This window comes from Microtus ochrogaster, chromosome X (genome assembly GCF_000317375.1).
Source record: "Microtus ochrogaster isolate Prairie Vole_2 chromosome X, MicOch1.0, whole genome shotgun sequence".
NCBI lineage: Eukaryota > Metazoa > Chordata > Mammalia > Rodentia > Cricetidae > Microtus > Microtus ochrogaster.
The window spans coordinates 23,339,866-23,358,043 of NC_022026.1; the positions used below are offsets into that span (position 1 = coordinate 23,339,866).

An 18,178-nucleotide genomic window follows, 5' to 3' on the forward strand; every position below is an offset into this window, starting at 1 on the left:
CCATCCATCCATCCATCCATCCATCCATCCATCCATCCATCCATCCATCCATCCACCCACCCACCCATTCATCCATCTACCTACCCACCTACCCACCTACCCACCTACCTACCTACCCACCTACCTACCTACCTATCTGTGTGGTGGGATATCTCTATTGCCCAGGATGACCTCAAACTCTAAGCTTTAGTCTTCCAACTATTGGAATTACGGATACCTAATTTTTTCTTATAAAGTACCCAGAAACAGATCAAGGCAATATTTGGGCACTTTATTTACATCCATCCATCCATCCATTAGCTGGGTGTAGTAGTGCAGGCCTTTAATTCCAAGCATGCCAGAAGCAAAGGCAAATGGATTTCTGTGAGTCTGAGGTCAGCCTGGTCTACAGAAAGAAGTCCAGGACAGCCAGAGCCACACAGAAACCCTGTTTTGAGAAAACAAACAAAACCCCATATAACCACACATATTTTTTTTTAAAAAAGTAGCACTGCTTCTCAGAGGGAAAATGAATTTTTTAAATAGTACTAGGACAAATATTAATATGGAAAAACTAGAATTATTTATCATGCCTTATATAAAACATTTTAGGTAGATGAGAGACTTAACTGTGAAAGATAAAACTGTGTCATTTCCACTGATAATACAGAATACCTTCAAGATCTTAGAGTGCTGAATTTCTTAAATAAGGCACAAAACAACATATACATGAATGAAGAAAATGAAGTTTAGGGATGTAGCTCAATAGAATGAGAAATTACATGGCAAGACCTTGGGCTCCACCCCTAGAATGAGGGCTAGATGGAGAAAGGAGGAAGATACAGGTACACTATATAGGAGTGGAAGAGTCCCCCAAAATAGAACTATATGAATAGGATGGAAAATACTACAAGGAAAGCTGAGTGTGGTGGCTCATGCCAGCTCTTGGGAGGCTGAAGTAGGAGAATTGCTGTTAGTTCCAGAGACAGGGTTTCTCTGTGTAGCAGCCCTGGCTGTCTTGGAACTCTCTCTGTAGAGCAGGCTGGCCTTAAAAGCACAAAGATCCACCTGCCTCTGCCTCCTGAGTGCTGGGATTAAAGAATTGCAACACCATTTGGCTCATAGTGAATATTTTTAAAAGGCATATTTGAACAGACATTTTACAGAAAACAAAATACATATAGCCAATAAATATGCGAAAGGGGAACAAATCCCATAGCCATCAGGGAAGAAAATTAAAATCACAATGAAGCAGGAACTCCATCCCTACTCAACTGGCAAAAATTAAAAATTCAGACAAGGGGTTGGGGACATAGCTAAGACAGTAATTGTTTAGCAAGCATAGAAATCTGAGTTCAATCTTTAGCACCCATGTAAAAAGGTAGGCATGATAGTCCATGCTTATATTCCCAACTCTGGGGAAGTGGAGACAGGTCACAAAGCTTAGACTAAATGGCAAGCCTAAGGTCCAGTGAGGGATCCTGTCACAATAATCATGGTGGACAGCACCAAACTAATGACACCTGAGATTGACCTCTGACTTTATACACATGCATCAGAATGTGCATCTGCACATATAGACATACATATATACACACCACCACCACCACCACCACCACCACCACCACCACCACCACCACCACCAAAAAAAATGTTCAAATACAAAAGTTGGGCAATGTGGAGTGAAAAGGACTCCTACATAGGCATATACAGTTTGGAAGAGTTCGTAGTATATATATACCCAATGACCCAGCAGTTCTACTTGTAGGGATCTACTCTAGAAAAGTTTCATACATAGTCATGAAGATTCAAGTTTGTATGGCATTGTTGATAATAGTCACAATCCGGAAACATCTGAAATATCCATCAAATGCTAGGGAATGCTCTGCTTATCACCCTAGGTAAGATTTACATGGGTAGGTATTTATGTTATAATTATCTGTTAATTATATATGTCATTATTATAAATTATAAATATATATGTCATTACTTATGTAATTTTTTGTGCTACCTTACAAAAACTAAGGGGGAATCCCAAGTGTAGTTAAGCAGCATGAAGGGTTTGGGTTGTGGTTACCCTTTAGGAGAACAGAAGAGAGCACAAATGGAACTTCTGGGACACTTCTCATACTGTTTCTTCAACTGGCGCTATTTATGTGTGCACAACTAGCATCAGGGCACTTTCATATATGTAGATTAATACTTTGGTGGACTAACACACTTCCTGTACTGTCTTTGTAATCTATCTGGTGGTTGCTTAAATATTCTAAATCAAGACAAAAAAAGTGGGCTAGATGTAATAGGAAATGTCAGCATTCACGGACTGAAAGGAGAACAATACCTGGAAAGGGCAATTCTATCAGTAAGAGAAATGCTCGATAAACGTAAAAGTATATTAAACTCATGAGGCAGCATTTACCCTTAGCAAATCAGAACAATACTTAGTAGAAAAAGGAAATATCTCATGTTGTGCCTTTTTGGCATATTTGAGCCTTAATGAACAAGGGAAAATGGTACACTTAAGGGACTAAAAAGCCAAACAGTAGAAGGGATATATAAAACACAACTTAAAAAAAGTTAAAAGAAGCATATAACTTGTATTAAAAAAAACTTTCGGGGCTGGAGAGATGGCTCAGAGGTTAAGAGCATTGCCTGCTCTTCCAAAGGTCCTGAGTTCAATTCCCAGCAACCACATGGTGGCTCACAACCATCTGTATGGGGTCTGGTGCCCTCTTCTGGCCTGCAGGCATACACACAGACAGAATATTGTATACATAATAAATAAATATTTAAAAAAAAACTTTCTAAAAGAAAAAAAAGAATTAGATACTATTTGCCAAAAATTTATCATTCCAAACAATAAAATATTGAAACAATTACAATTTAATTTGGAAACTAAAGTCCTATGAGGAAAACAACTTCATAAACCCAGGTTGTATGCTATGACATCCTTCTTGCTCTTAAATAAAAAAAGCAATAGAAATAATCACAATAAATATCAACAAAGGTAATTTTCTTTTAATCAATTTCCTATTAAGAAAACTCAAGATAAAGAAAACTCAAGATTCTAGTTAATAAAACAATTCTATTGAAACATATTATCAAATGGATGAATTTCAAGAACATAATGTTGAGGAAAACAGAAGACACATACATAATGAAGTCATTTATGTTTAGAATTTTATAGAACATCAGTACATATTGCTAAAAGATACAAGGACAGAGATATTAATAGAAAAGAGAAATATGGCAGCCCATACTTAGAATAGTAGTTAGATCTCTCCCTTAAGGAGAGTAACCTGACCTAATTCCTTACGTCAATGTAACCTGACCTAACTCCTTAGACTGCTTTGGTAAAATAAATAAACAAACCAAACCAAAACCTTAAAAACCTTGGGGGGGGGGATCCTTTCTCAGCAAGGAAGCATTCTCCACAAATGACAATCCCTTGGTATAGAAACCCATACTCTGGTTTTCTAGGCACCACACCATCCTGTCTCCTCAATGTCTTTATTTGACTGCTTTACTCTTGGCCTTAAAATGGTAGTATTCCTCATTAATATGTAATGTTGGTTCTCTCATTATCTAGTTACATAGTTTTCAAATATTTGTCTCTAGTCCAGTATCCTAAATTTACTACTCCCTCCTGGACTTTTACTAATATGTATTCGAAAACTGATAAATTCCAAATCAAATTCAGAAGTTCTCCCTCTGTAGTCTCTTTTCTACTAGTCACTTGACAACAAGGGATACCACATGAAAAACAGTTAGATAATTTAATTATTATTGCAGACATCAGACTTACACAAACTTAGATGACTACAATGTCACTAGGAGATATAATCTTCTGTAACTGAGGTTGTGCATGTGGCTCACTGTTGACAGTCATGGTCATGTGACATGGCTGAGCTTTATTTCTGCCTTTCCTACAGTTTTAGCACCTTCTTCTTTATCTAGGACTCAACTGTGTGTTTATTCCATTAACTTCTTTGCCTCACAAATCAAGTCAACCACTTGGATACCTGCTTTCCTCACTCTCCATAATACAACATGTAGTAATTCTCTGATGGGCTGTATCTACTCTGTTCAAGTATTATGAAAGAGCTAGCAATTTTCTTAATTCTTAATAGGTAGAAAGTGATTCCTTTTAGAGGAAGCATCTTTGAGAATGGCCACTGACATAATTCCACTGGTAGAAGCTACACTCATAAGACCCTCTTCCATTCTCAAAAGCTACTTCAAATGCTAACAAGCACTTATAAAACTCCTAGAATGCTTAATTCAGCTGACGTAGCACACAAATATTAGCAGCACACTCTGTTACTTATTAGACATCGCTCAGAACAAATGAAAACACAGAAGGAATTAATAGTTCTCAATCAGGCTACTAGTTACTAGGACTTCTGCTATTTTCTAACTATGAGTTTGTTTAATCAGTGTATTTCTAAGGAACTATTTTTACAAATGAGGTAAGTAAATGTAGATCAAAGATATGGCAAGAATAAGCCCTCCATACACACACACACACACACACACACACACACACACACACACACACACACACACACATATAAAATCAGTGATTCAGACTGGGAAATTCTTGAAGACTGCCTGAACTTTTCAATAAATAAATTCCCAAGAACGGAACGGGGAAGAAGAGGTAGGTGAAAGAGATACCTCCAAATTTAAAAATATCTCACAATCAGGATATGGTACCTCACAATTGTAACCCCAGTCTTTTGTGGACAGGGGCAGTAAGAGCATGAGTTTGAGACCAGCCTGGGCTTAACAGTGAGACCCTGCCTCAAACAAACAAAACAAAAAACCTAGGGCCTATCAAACAATGACAAGGCATGGCTCTTGTTTAGATTTTTATTCAAATAAAATCTGAGATAATTTAAATAGCAAGTCATTTCAGACAAGAATCTTTTTTTTTTAAAAAAAAGTGCACGCCTTTAATCCCAGCACTCGGGAGGCAGAGGCAGGCAGATCTCTGTGAGTTCGAAGCCAGCCTGGTCTACAAGAGCTAGTTCCAGGACAGGAACCAAAAGCTACTGAGAAACCCTGTCTCGAAAATCCAAAAAAAAAAAAAAAAAAGAGTTCTTATTTTCTACATATGCACACTGAAATAAGTAAAACAAGATATTCAAGATTTGTTTCAAAATATTATCAGGTGGGGCTGGAGAGATGGCTCAGCGGTTAAGAGCATTGCCTGCTCTTCCAAAGGTCCTGAGTTCAATTCCCAGCGACCACATGGTGGCTCACAACCATCTGTAATGAGGTCTGGTGCCCTCTTCTGGCCTTCAGGCATACACACAGGAAGAATATTGTATACATAATAAATAAATAAATATTAAAAAAATAAAGATCCAGATCACAAGTGTGCCTTCCATTTTTAAAAAAAAAAAAACAAAAAAAAAACAAAATATTATCAGGTTACAGCCATACCACCCTGCATGCAACTATCTTGTCGAAAACTATCAGAGAGTGAAAGTAGGTAGGATGCAGATAAAAAGTCTGGCCACAAATTAATCACCATTAAAACCGCTTGACACACCTGAGGGCGTCAGCATACCAGTCTGGCCGCTTTGGTACATGCTCATAAAACTTTTTAAAGGGAAAGAGAAGAGGCAAACTCAGTTTCAACCCAAGAAGTCATACAAAGAATATACAATTCAGAACCCAGGAAGAGGGTGAAAGTATAAGAAGAAAAAAGTAAAGCTAGTCAACAAATCTGTCAAACTGATAAGAAGTAGAGAAGACATACAAATGACAAAAACAAACATAATTAGAACTAGATAATAGAAAGCAAATTTATTTGCAATATTATGCCAACAAATTTGAGAATCTACACAAAATGAATAATTTTCTGAGAAATATAAATTAGCAAAATTGAATCAATATATAGAAAATACAAATCATCAAAAACATTTTTGAAAATATTTCCCATGTTCCAAGAATGGCATTAAAGAAAAACTGAAAATGTTCCAAATTATTTTATTTTCAAACTAAAATTAGATGGGAAAGCACATATACCAAAAAAAATTAGAAGCACTCTCTCACAGAGCCAGACTTGCAAAAGTCCTGTCCTAAGACAGTTACCCTAGCTGTGGAGATAAAGAATAATATTTCATGATCAATTCAGTAACTTACAGAAAATCTATTTTTATAATCCAATCAACAGTGTAGAAAAAAGGACACTACCTCATTTCCAATCAAGATAAAATACAGCACTAATGTGTTTCTCTCCTTTTCTTCTGTTTTGACATTGTGTTTCAAGCAGTCCAGGCTGCACATGATGATGACCCTGAACTCCTGATTCTCCTGCTTCTACCTCCCACATCTTAGGATTATAGTGTGCCTATTATGTCTACCTGGTACTCATTTCTTCTTTTAAAAATATACAGCTAGGGATGGAGAGATGGCTCAGTGGTTAAGAGCATTGGTTGCTCTTCCAGAGGACCCAGATTCTATTCCCAGCACCTAAATGGTGTCTCACAACTCTCTCTTTCCTGGCCTCTATGGACACCAGGCACACATGTGGTGCATAATCATACAAGCAGGCCAAATACCCATAACATGTAAAATAAAATAATTTAAAAGTTCTACTACTTACAAATTAGCAATAAAAGACCACTTCCTTAACTTGATAATGGCTACACGCTATAAATGTACAAAAGACAGCTAAGAGTAAAATAGTTGCAAACTTTCTGGTTAGAGCATAAAAACAAAACAAAAAGAAATACAAGAATGACAATATCACTGGCACCACCTAGCATAATCCTGAAGAAGTTAACAAAAGAAGAAAGGCATAAATATTTGAAATAAAGAGACCAAAATATCTAACTGAAAATAATGAGGCAGAGGCAAGTGGATCTTTGTGAGTTCAAGACCAGTCTGGTCTACATGAGTTCTAGGCCAGCCACTTTAAAGCCAGAAAAAAAAGAACAGTGGAAGGGAGTTAGGTTCTAGACAAGATCTAAAAAGTAATATTTTCCTATACAGACATAGGAAACAGAAGTTCTCAAAATATCAAAAAAACTATAATGTTGTGTAGAAATCCTAACAAGACATGCAGTGTAGCATGAGTAATAAAATCCCACCCAGAGACAGATATTGGGGTTCAAGCTGAAGATCAGTAAAGCAAAGCAGTCAGCCACTGGCTCTTACATCTACTTCAGACCAAAATGAGCCATTCTGCCTCCATGAATCCTCAAATTGAGACTGAAAGTGAGGCCTGTCTCCTATTTTATATTCCTCTTTAGGGCTGGAATTAAAGGTGTGCACCACTACTACCCAGCCTCTATGGCTAACTCGTGTGGCTGCTTTGCACTGATCTTCAGGCAAGATTTATTAAAACACAAATAATATATCACTATATTTCCCCTTTTGTCTAAAATAAAAAAGGCTATAACTAATAAAAATTATATACAATAAGTACAATAACTATATACAATATATACAGGTAATAAATAGATCAGCAATGTCTAGTTCATTTGCATTTGACAAATTCAGAAAAAATACTTCATATCTATCCTATCTTGATGAGTTCAAAACGTTGTACCTAATTCACTTTCTATCCTGATTTGCCTTTTCAAATTATCTTTTAATGTCTCTCAAACTTTTATACTTTACACCTCTTTAGTGAGTTTCTTTTCTGAGTCTGGTAAACAAGAAAAACTATAATTATAACTATCAGGTCTTCATCTACCTCAGAGATCCGAGAAGTAAATATTATTAACTCAGTAAGCAGGAAGTGTAAGCAAGTGACTTTCAAAAAATGTGAGAAATGACAAAACAGCTGAGTGCCTGGACAGTCACCCAAATGTTGGGGCATCCATCTTCAGACTACAGGCCTAAAATAACTGACAGACTTTTCCATGAAGCAGGATATTCTGAAGTGCTGTCCTATTTTGTCTTGACAAGATTTGGCAGTCACTCTTTTGTGCCCTGCTTATCTCATCAGGACAGCATACTGTCAACAGTGAAGGCAAGTGCATTTTCTTGCCCAGAGGCTTACTTTTGTCACAAAGAAAGTAAACTCCATATGGAGTTTCTTCGATGCCCATCAACTTCTTTGAAGTAGACTGGGGCTGCCAGAAGCAGACATGTCTCATTGTCATAAAAAAGAACCTAGGCTATTAAAACATCTTAAGTGCCATATTCTGTAGATCTCTGGAGTGTTTTGAAAATTACTTGTCTATTTAAAATATATTTGACCTTGAAAACATACCTAATGTGACTACAAGTTTGATTGTAATAGGTGACTAATTACTAGCCTGTATTTTTTATTATCATAAATAATTGGTAATAATAACTTTCAATAACTAGAAATTTGCATTACGTTGTTAAATGAGCTGAATTGGTACAGTGCCTTGAACAAGATTAGAAAGATGTACAGCAGGCTTTAACAAAATTAATTTTGAATTTGTATCAATATACAGAACAACTTTTGAAAGCTCTGTCTGCACTGGACCAGGTGGGTGGAAGGATCAGGTGGAAGGGGAATGGAGGTAGAGAGAGTACTAGGAGAGACTATTAGAATTAAGCAGCACCTTGAGGATGAGCTAGAAACCTAGTGCAAAGGAAACTCCCAGGAATCTATGAGGGTGACCCTAGCTAAGACTCCTAGTAATAAGGAGTACAGAGCCTGAATTGTTTATGTCCTGTAACTAGGTAAGACTTCCAGTGGAGAGACTGGCACACCGATCCAACCACATAACCCTCCACCTACAATTTATTCTGCCTACAAGATGTGCTAGGGTAAAGGTGGTACAGAAATTGTGGGAGTGGCCAACCAATGACTGGTCCAGCTTGAGACCCATACCACCAGAGGGAGTCCACCCCTGACACTGCCTGGAGGGTCAGGACCCAGAGGCTAGACAGCCCAGAAATCTAGGATAGAAGCAAACATAACTGACAAAAAAGTCACTGAAATGATTCCTAATAATATTCTGCTCTACTCATAGATTGGTGCCTACCTCAACTGTCAGAACTCTAGATCTCAGTAAAAGTATGCTATGAAACCATTTGAATTATGAAAATGTGAACAAGTGGGAACCCTCATACAATGGAGATGTAAAATGGTACCAAGTATGCTAGAGTTTGTTAATCATTTTGTTATCATCTTAAGCATGTATTTACCCTCTTGAATTCCTAGGTATGTCCTGGAAAAAAATTAAAACATGTTCACAAAAGGGCACATAAATGTTTTGAACAGCATTATTCATAATGGATAAAATTTGAAATAATTCACCAACATAACAGAAGTCAAATCATTATATAATCAAAAGCTAGAACATTATTCAGAAATACAAAAAACCAATTACTAATCAAAGCAAGAATATGAATAAGCCTCAAAAACATTATACTGGGCCTGAAGAACTTAGTTCAGTCGTCAGCACTGCAAAGGAAACACAAAGCTCAATATATTGAGTAAAATAAGCTAGGTGTGTGTCACACACACTACATCATCATATCTAAAGGAAGTCTAAGAATGTGCAAAATTACTATGGGGCCAGAAAATAGTAATTGGCTGCTTCAAGTAGAATGGGGGTAAAATGGGTGAAGGAAATTTCTGAGTGGGATGGCAATGTTGTCTAATGTTTGGGTAGTTGTGGGATCTCTCTCTGTGGCTAAGGAAATCCCTGGAGGGTAGGTGCATTTCAGGGTTTCCTTGCATGGAAGCCTGGAGAAGTCATTGAGTGAAGCTTTGAAGGTGAAATCTGGATTGCCTTGGAGACCCCAAGAAGTTAGAGATGCCAGAGCTGTGGGATACCTGCTAGGAGAGCTGCTAACAGGGAGTGGAACCAGCCCAAGAGAAAGAAGTGCACTGCAATTACCACAGCTGAAAGAAGTTGGAGTTCTGAAGAGTGTTTTGACATCAGACAGAAATACAGAATTTATTCTGAAGGGTTTTGGTATTGCTTTGGTCAATATTACCTCACTATGTTTCTTTTCCTCCCTTTTGGAATAATATACCACTGTATATTGAAAGTATGTGATCTGCTTTTTGATTTTCATTTTATGGGGGGTTATAGTTAAGAGATTGTCATGAGTCTCAGAAGAGTCTTCTCTTATTCATTTAAACACTGTTGAGACTGATAGACTATGGGGACTATTGAAGTTGGACTGAAGGCATTTTACATTATGATATGGCTAAAAGTCTATAGGGTCTAGGGAACAGAATGTGGTAGCTTGAACAAAAATAACCTCTTATAGACTCATATACTGAATAGTTTTACTTTTAATATGCAAGCATACACACACACACACACACACACAAAAGACTTTATGTGTCTATATAAAACTTAGGATCCACAATGAGAGAAAATATATTTTTCCTTCCTGACTTAATTTGTTTAATACATTTGATTCTATTTTCCTGCATGTTGCAGAACTATTTTCTTTTTTGGCTAAAACAACTAAAATCTACTTTATTTTTAAATGATTCATTATTTACATATGAGCATGTGTAAACATAGAAGCCAGAAGAGGACATCGGGTGTCTTCCTCCATCATTTTGTGCCTATTCTTTTGAGGTAGGGTCTCTCCTGAAGTTGGGATTCATGTTTTCTCAACTAGGGTGGAAGCCTGCAAACCACAGTAATGCTCCTGTCTCCACCCATTCTGAGCTGTGGGTATTGACAAAATGTCTGGCTTGTTACAGGAGTGCTGTGATCCAAACTGTGATCCTCATGATTGTGCAGTAAATTCTCTAAACTGCTGAGACACCTCTCTAGCCCTAGTCTCAAGGTCTTACTATGAGAGTCCAGTCTGGCCTAGAATTTATAATCCTTTTCTTTCAGCCTCATTTTATACTTTGCTAATCTTTTTTAATCATTCCTTATATTTGAATGGACTAAAAGTGCTGACTTGCTGGAGAAAGTGTGCCATTGGGGGCGGGCTTTGAGGATTCAAAAACCCATGCCAGGCCCAGTCTCAGTCTCTCTACCTTTCTCTGCTTGTGGATTAGGATATATAGCTCTCAGCAGTTCTACAGCACCATATCTGCCTGTCACCATGCTCTCTGCCATGATGAGAATGAACTAAGCCTTTAAAACTGTAAGCAAGCACCCAATTAAATGCTTTCTTTTACAAGAGTTGACTTGGTCATGGTGTCTCTAGCAATAAAACACTGACAAAAACAACTGTGAAGTAATGGATATACTAATTAGCTTGACTGTGCTAATAATTTCACAATAATATTATCAAAACATGATACTAAAGGTAGTATAAACAACATATATGATGTTTATTTATAAAAATAAAACTCAAGCAGGTGGATCTCTGTGAGTTCTAAGCCAGCCTGGTCTACAAGAGCTAGTTCCAGGACAGGCTCCAAAGTTACAGAGAAACCCTGTCTCAAAAAGACAAATAAAAGAAAAAAAAACTCAATAAACCTAAAGGGAGAGGAAAAAAAAATCACTCCAACAGTAGCTAATTCTAAATGTTCAAAGAAAATCAAAATAATTGGGGGAAGGCATATAGAAAATTTGAGGCTTGCTCAAGCAATGAATAAATGCTAATGCAGAGCTGTAAAGTGCATGAGTGTGGAAGGTGTATGCCTTTAATCCTAGCCCTCAGGAGGCAGAGACAGGAGGAATGCTCTGTGTTCAAGGTCAGCCTGGTGTGCATAGCAAGTACCAGGGCAGCAATTCTATTCTTAGATTTATACCAAAGAGAAATGAAAACCTCTATCTTTAAGAAAAACTTGTGTACAAATATTCATGATCAATATGGTAACACATGTGTGTAATCCTAGCAAATGGGAGGTGGAGGCAAGAAGATCAAAAGTTCAAGGGCAGACTGAGCTACATGAAACCTGGTTGAAAAAAATTCATAGCAGCATTATTCATAGTAACCAAAAAGCAAACAAAAACTGGAAACCATTCAAACATCTGTCAAGGGAAGAATACATCAATAAAATGTGTAAAATAGGGCTAGAGAGATGGCTCAGAGGTTAAGAGCACTGACTGCTCTTCTAGAGGTCCTGAGTTCAATTCCCAGCAACCATATTGTGGCTCATAACCACCTGTAATGAGATCTGGTGCCCTCTTCTGGCCTGCAGGAATATACGTAGGCAGAACACCATAGACACAAATAAATAAGATGTGTGAAATAATTTTCAATGAAAAGGAATGAAGCAATGATACATGCTACATGGATGAACTATGAAAACATGTTTTGAGGAAAAGAGTCAATCAAGGGCTGAGGCACTCAGGATTAGCATGCACGAGAACCTAGGTTCAATCCCTAGCACTGGCTCAAAAAAAAAAAGTCAATAAAAAATGGGCACATAACTACACAATTCCTTCTATATGAAAAGCTCCAAAGAGTCAAATTTGTAGAGGAAGAGGATTAATAAGTAATAGGGAGTGGCTGCTAATGAATATTAATTTCTTTGGGGGAAGAATAAAAATAACCTAAAATTTATTTTGGTGATGGCTAAGAACTCCTTATTAACAACTAAAATTCACTCAGTTATCTGTTTTAAAAAGGGCACACTACTCATAACTTTACAAAAAAGAAAGTTAAAATGGAGTTAACAAGTAACCCAGAAATTCCATTCCTATGTATATTCTCAATATGTATTTAAAGTTTGTCTGGGGTCAGGCGTAGTGGTGCACACTTTTACTTTCAGCACTCAGGAGGCAGAGGCAGGTGGATCCTAGTCTATATATAGTGAATTCCACGTGAGCTAAAAATAGAGAGCAAGATTCTGTCTTAAAACAAAAACAAACTGTCTGTTTGAAAACTTATATAGAGAGACTTAGAAAAATATATTTACAATAGCCATCATTGATAATTGATGAAAGGACAAAATGTGGTATATCCATACTGCTGAATACTATTCAGCAATAAAAAGAATGAGTACTGATTAATATGCTAATGTGCTTACCTTGCAAATCTTACACTAAGTTAAAGAAGTCAGTCACAAAGGTACTATATTTCATCTAAGGATAAATGGGAATGGGGGATGGGTACCAACAAGTTGTGATGCTTTTCTTCAAGAAGATAAAAGATTCTGAGATGAGGTTGTGGTGATGCCTGCACTGTTCTGTGGACATACTAAATCAACTGACATGCACAATTTTAAATACAGTATGTTGAATTATATCTCAATTATGTAAATCTCCCAAAGAAAACAACCCGGAACTAAACACCTGAAAAAAGAAAAGGAAGGTATGGGTATGAGACCTTTGAAATTACATTACAAAGGCTAAAATCCAAAGTGTGAATAGCAAACAAGAAGAGTGTGTATAAAACTCATTCAGAAATGAAAGATGGATGCAGAAGAGATAGTTCACGTATCATACTAGATGGTTTCCAATAGCATCAACTTTCATACTTCTCTAGTCAACAACTTGAACAAAGATGGAAACCATGTTGATAAGGTTTACATATGGCAACATCTGTAAGGGACAGCAGATACTTGTAACAACAGAACTGGAATATTTTAATTATATGTGGGTGGAGATAAACCTAAAATTTACTGGAGCAGATGAAATCAAACCAAGGGAGAGGTTCAAATTTCATACCTGAATTTGTGAATCAGTACAAGGGTAAGAAATAATTTTTCACCATTTCTGAAAGTAATCTCAAATTTGAACTGTAGATATTATTTAGAAGGTAAACTGAAATAGTCCTTTCATAATATCAACAATACCAACAAAGGCATGCACATTTTTATCAAGAGCTATGACCTTAATTGTCTCACCCTCTTTCAGACGATCTCCTTCAGCCTTGGTTTTCTTCTGTCTCTCTGAGCCAGCAAGGTCTACAAGATGCAGCTTGGAACGAAAATTGCTGTTTCTGTGATGAAAACAGGAAGACACAGTGAAAACAATACATGAGCTTGAAAGCAACTGAGTTATCAAAGCTAATTGGCTATCTCTTATTTCTTTCAAGACAGTAAAAGTAGCTCCAGCGGTCATTAATGCTCATCATTATAACATCTAAATGTCAAATCAACGGAAAAAGCCACCTGACATTCAGCCTTCACAGCACATGACAACTGTGATGCTCTAACTTACTTGTCATTTTTCTTTCTTTGTTCTATGGAGATCGTAAAGATGGCATGAGATCGAGATGACTGGGAATTCATAGCCGTGGAGGCCACAGTCCTGGAGTTGTTACCCTGCTCTAGACAGTCAACAGTATCCGAGGCAACTAGAACAGTCTTCTCCGTGAGTCCAACAATCTAATTTCAAGAGGAAAAAAAGCTTCTTTGATTCATTCTTTTCATTCTTGAATAGACGTAAAGGGATTAGAGAATGGAAAATGTCTTCCTGTTCCAGGAGAATATCATTATATGCAAGGCTGGAAAAATGAGAACTTTTAATAGGAAACTATATGATGACATCTGAGAAGCAAAGTCTCCAATCTTACCTATAAAGTTGAGAAAAAGGGTACTGATATAGTGCTGGAGTTAGAGAAGGTCTCTAAATCTCGGAGGGTAAAAAGTCAACATTTGCTCCAAAAGAGATCAAGTACAACATAAATTGCAATGGCATTTCTCTTTGCTATTTTCTCCTCCACATGACTCTGTTCCTTCCTGTACCTCCAATCCATTTCATACTCCATTTTCTCCTAGAGAAAACAGCATGGCAGTTTTCACCGGCTTAGGAGCCACAAACATCAAGTTTTAGGCGTGGTCCTGAACTACCTGAGGGAACTTAGACAAGTCAAACTCTCGGAGCTTTGGGGTAGGGCTGATAGGACTGTATTATTATGAGGTTCCTGCTAGCCTTAGTATACTATGAGTGTGTTCCGAAATCGCTATCTGTGACTCCAATTTCTTCTCCTTTATTTCTAGTTGCTGACTACTTATCCTTTGGAATCAGGACATTATAAACAAAATTCATCTTGCTTCCTTCCACCAATACCAATTCTCCTTACTATGTCTCATTTCTATTAACAGCTCCACCCTCATAGTCTCAAAACTTCAAATCACTGTCAGTTCCTCTTACTCCTTCATATCCCATGTATCACCAACTCACATATTATCGGGAATCAGCTACTTCTTTCTAAAACCACATGCACATCTCATGTGCAAAACACAAGGCAATAATTTCCCCAATTGCATCTTCATCACCCTAGTCTTTCTCCCATTGAGTTTATTTTCATTTCCAGTCAGCCTTCCTAGAATGTCAGCATACTACTAACCCTTATTCTAGATGAGGTGGATACAAAGACACTTTGAAATTCTATCTGAAGTTCCGGGAGCAACAAAGTTGGAGAGATACACACATAAGACTAAAAGCCCAAGGTAAGTAGCCAGGGCAGTGTTTCCTTCAGAAGCTTTACATAATTACGTACTGTTAGTGAGGGCTGGGGAAAAACTAAGTTGTCTAGGCTGGCTTCATAATCTTTTCCGAACACAGTTCTTTTCACTTCCCAGCCCAAGTTTCCTATCCTAGACAGGCCGGTCTAGGCTTATTTTACTTTCCTGCTATAGTTACTCCTTACTATAAAGTCTTTTTATGCAAGTTATTGTGTAAGGGTATGTGTACACACACAGCTGCTACAACAATACATCTGCTGCCAAAGTACATGTGCAGAGGTCAGAAGACAACTTGTAGGAGTCAGTTCTCTACTCCCACCTTGTGGGCCCCAGGGCTCAAACAGTTACCAGGCTTGGTGGGAAGCATTTTTACCTGTTGGGCTATCTCAACAGACCTCCTGTTTGAATGTTTCTTAAATGCTATCTGGAAAATGTGTAAAAACTTTTTCTTACACCAATTTGTGCCAGGAACACATTTTTTTTTGAATCACATATCTTGCCTCACACAATGTCTGCCCTGTCTTCATGTGGGGCACATAAAAGATCTTAAGATATAGTCAAGATGTAGTTCAGCACCCACATTCTTCCTGGTGATTTATTTTGCCCAGATTTCTTATCTTTGTTATCCAAATTATCTTCCTGTATATTTCAAGTATGGCTTTAATACCTGGATAACAGGAAAAAAGACTCGGAAAGACTGGCACCTAGTCTTTCCTACACCTTGAATAGTCACTCTCTGTTCTTTGTGACAAGCAAGAAAGACTCCCCCAAGCCTGTTCTACTCAATGTCATCCACTTGCAGCCTCTGATTCTTCTAGTTCTGAATACTCAAGCACTGCACCTAGACCATGTGATCAAAGTTCTCAGATAAGTGATCATTTCCTTATGGGGCTATATACTCTAAATTGCTGTATTTCATTTTCTACTTTTTAAAATCATTCCAGAGCCCAGTATAGTGTCTGGTGGTGATGTCCAGTAGAATTTTCTATGATCATGGCTATCTTACATATCTGTGCTCAACAACAAAGTAGTCAGAAGCAGCACAGAAAAGTGACCCCTGGATATATGGTTAGTGTACCTAAGGAACAGATTGTTCAATTCTAATTAATTACAAGTTAAATACCTTCTTGTAGCAAGTGGCTACCATACTAAAGGGCTTAGTCTCAGAACACTCTAAACAATGTTTAATTGCTTCTACGTCCTTCAAGAAGAAAGTGATGATGCTGGATACAAATCTCCCTTTAATTTCTTCTCACAAGAGCACTCCTCTAGCAATTCTAGCTTATATATATTAGGGCCAAACAAAACCTGAAAGACTAAGATGTTGGCAATCACTAAAAAACCAGTGGCAAAAAAGGGATGTGACCTTTATTACTTACCAACACTTGCAATAACATCACAAAAAGAAAGGAAAAAAGTAAAACACACCTTTATGCCTTCTTTTGGGTCCTCCCGGATATTTATTTGAGTTTTCTCACGAGATGGACATAAAAGGTCCAAAATTTCTTCATTGTAAATCTGATATTATTGAAAGAAAGTGGTAAAATATGTTAAGTGGCCACCTCTGTGGGTTTCACAATCATAAGTAACTTTTAAGAATAATATATATATATACATTAAAGAAATATGTGTTTACACATGATAGACAGCTAAATAGAAAAAAAGGAAGGGAGGAAGGAAGGAGGAAGGAAGGAAGGAAGGAAGGAAGGAAGGAAGGAAGGAAGGAAGGAAGAAAGGAAGGAAAGAATTTTAAAGCCTTTAATGGCTGTGGGTATAGGTCTGTAGTAGAGCTTTTCCCTTGCCTACCATGCACAAGGCTCTAACACCACAAACAACAGATACAAAGGAAAAACAAAGTAGAGGAGAGAGAGGAGAGGAGGAAAGAATAGACAAGAGGGGTGAAGATAGGAGAAGACTGGAGGGGAGGAAAACAGAAGAGGGGAAAAGGAAAGTAGGAGAAAAGGAAAGGGAGAAGAGAAGAAGACGGAAGAGGGGAGGGGGAAAAGAAGGAAGGGATTAGGGCAGAGGAAAAGATAAAGGGGAGAAAAAAGGGCTTTATATGTATTAACTTCATATTAAATTCATATATTGTAACAAAATTAATACCGCTTTTAAGATAAAGTCTCTTGGAAATAACAGGCACAGGAAAACTTAGTTATATGGGTGTTCAAATTCAGTTCTATTACAAAAAAGATTGATTTGTATTTTAATTATGTGTATGTCTGTATGTATGTTGGCATGAGCCTGTGGAGGCCAGGAGCATCTATCTATCTGATCCCCTAGAGCTGGAGGAACTGAACCCAGGGTACTCTCCAAGAACAGCATGTGTTTTTAACCACTGAGACATCTCTCCAGCCCCCAAATTCAGTTCCTTACTGCTACCACAACAGCATCACTTTACAAGTTAAAATGTGAACAATGGTTGCTTATGATGAGGAAGGGTGGAAGTTGGGAGCAAGGGAAGAGCTGAAACTAATGCTTCAATAAAACAGTAAAACTTAAGTACTTAAGAGAATGCTTCATACATGATGAGCTCTACACCTATTTACTGTTATTGCTGATGTCATTTTTAACACGCTAGTTTCTCAAATCATTTCTATATTCAATTACCTTGACCAAGGCTGAGTCAATCAAAACTCAAGAAGGTAAAGCTAGATGGGGTTGGAGAAATGGCTCAGTGGTTAAGAGTGTACTGCTCTTGTAGGAGGACCCACGTTTAGTCCCTAGCACCCACGTTAAGCAGCTCACAACTTCCTGTAACTCCAGCTCTGGGGTATCCTTTGTCTCTGACCTTGTCAGGAACCTGTACTCGCACGTGCACATACCCACATCATACACACACACACACACACACACACACACACACACACACACACGAATAAAACAAATCTTTAGAAAATATTGTGTGATGGT

The 18,178-nt window shown here is 37.5% G+C and overlaps 1 protein-coding gene across 1 annotated transcript in view; it reads right to left on the reverse strand.

Moving 5' to 3' along the window:
• Positions 1–18,178, reverse strand: part of Kif4a (kinesin family member 4A) — a 115,982-nt gene that overhangs the window by 88,776 nt on the left and 9,028 nt on the right. Inside the window, exons 5-7 of the mRNA XM_005358641.3 lie at positions 16,694–16,783; positions 14,016–14,182; positions 13,700–13,794 (exon numbers count right to left, since the gene is read on the reverse strand). Coding sequence (XP_005358698.1) covers positions 13,700–13,794; positions 14,016–14,182; positions 16,694–16,783 — 352 coding nt within the window. The remainder of the gene's footprint in view (positions 1–13,699; positions 13,795–14,015; positions 14,183–16,693; positions 16,784–18,178) is intronic.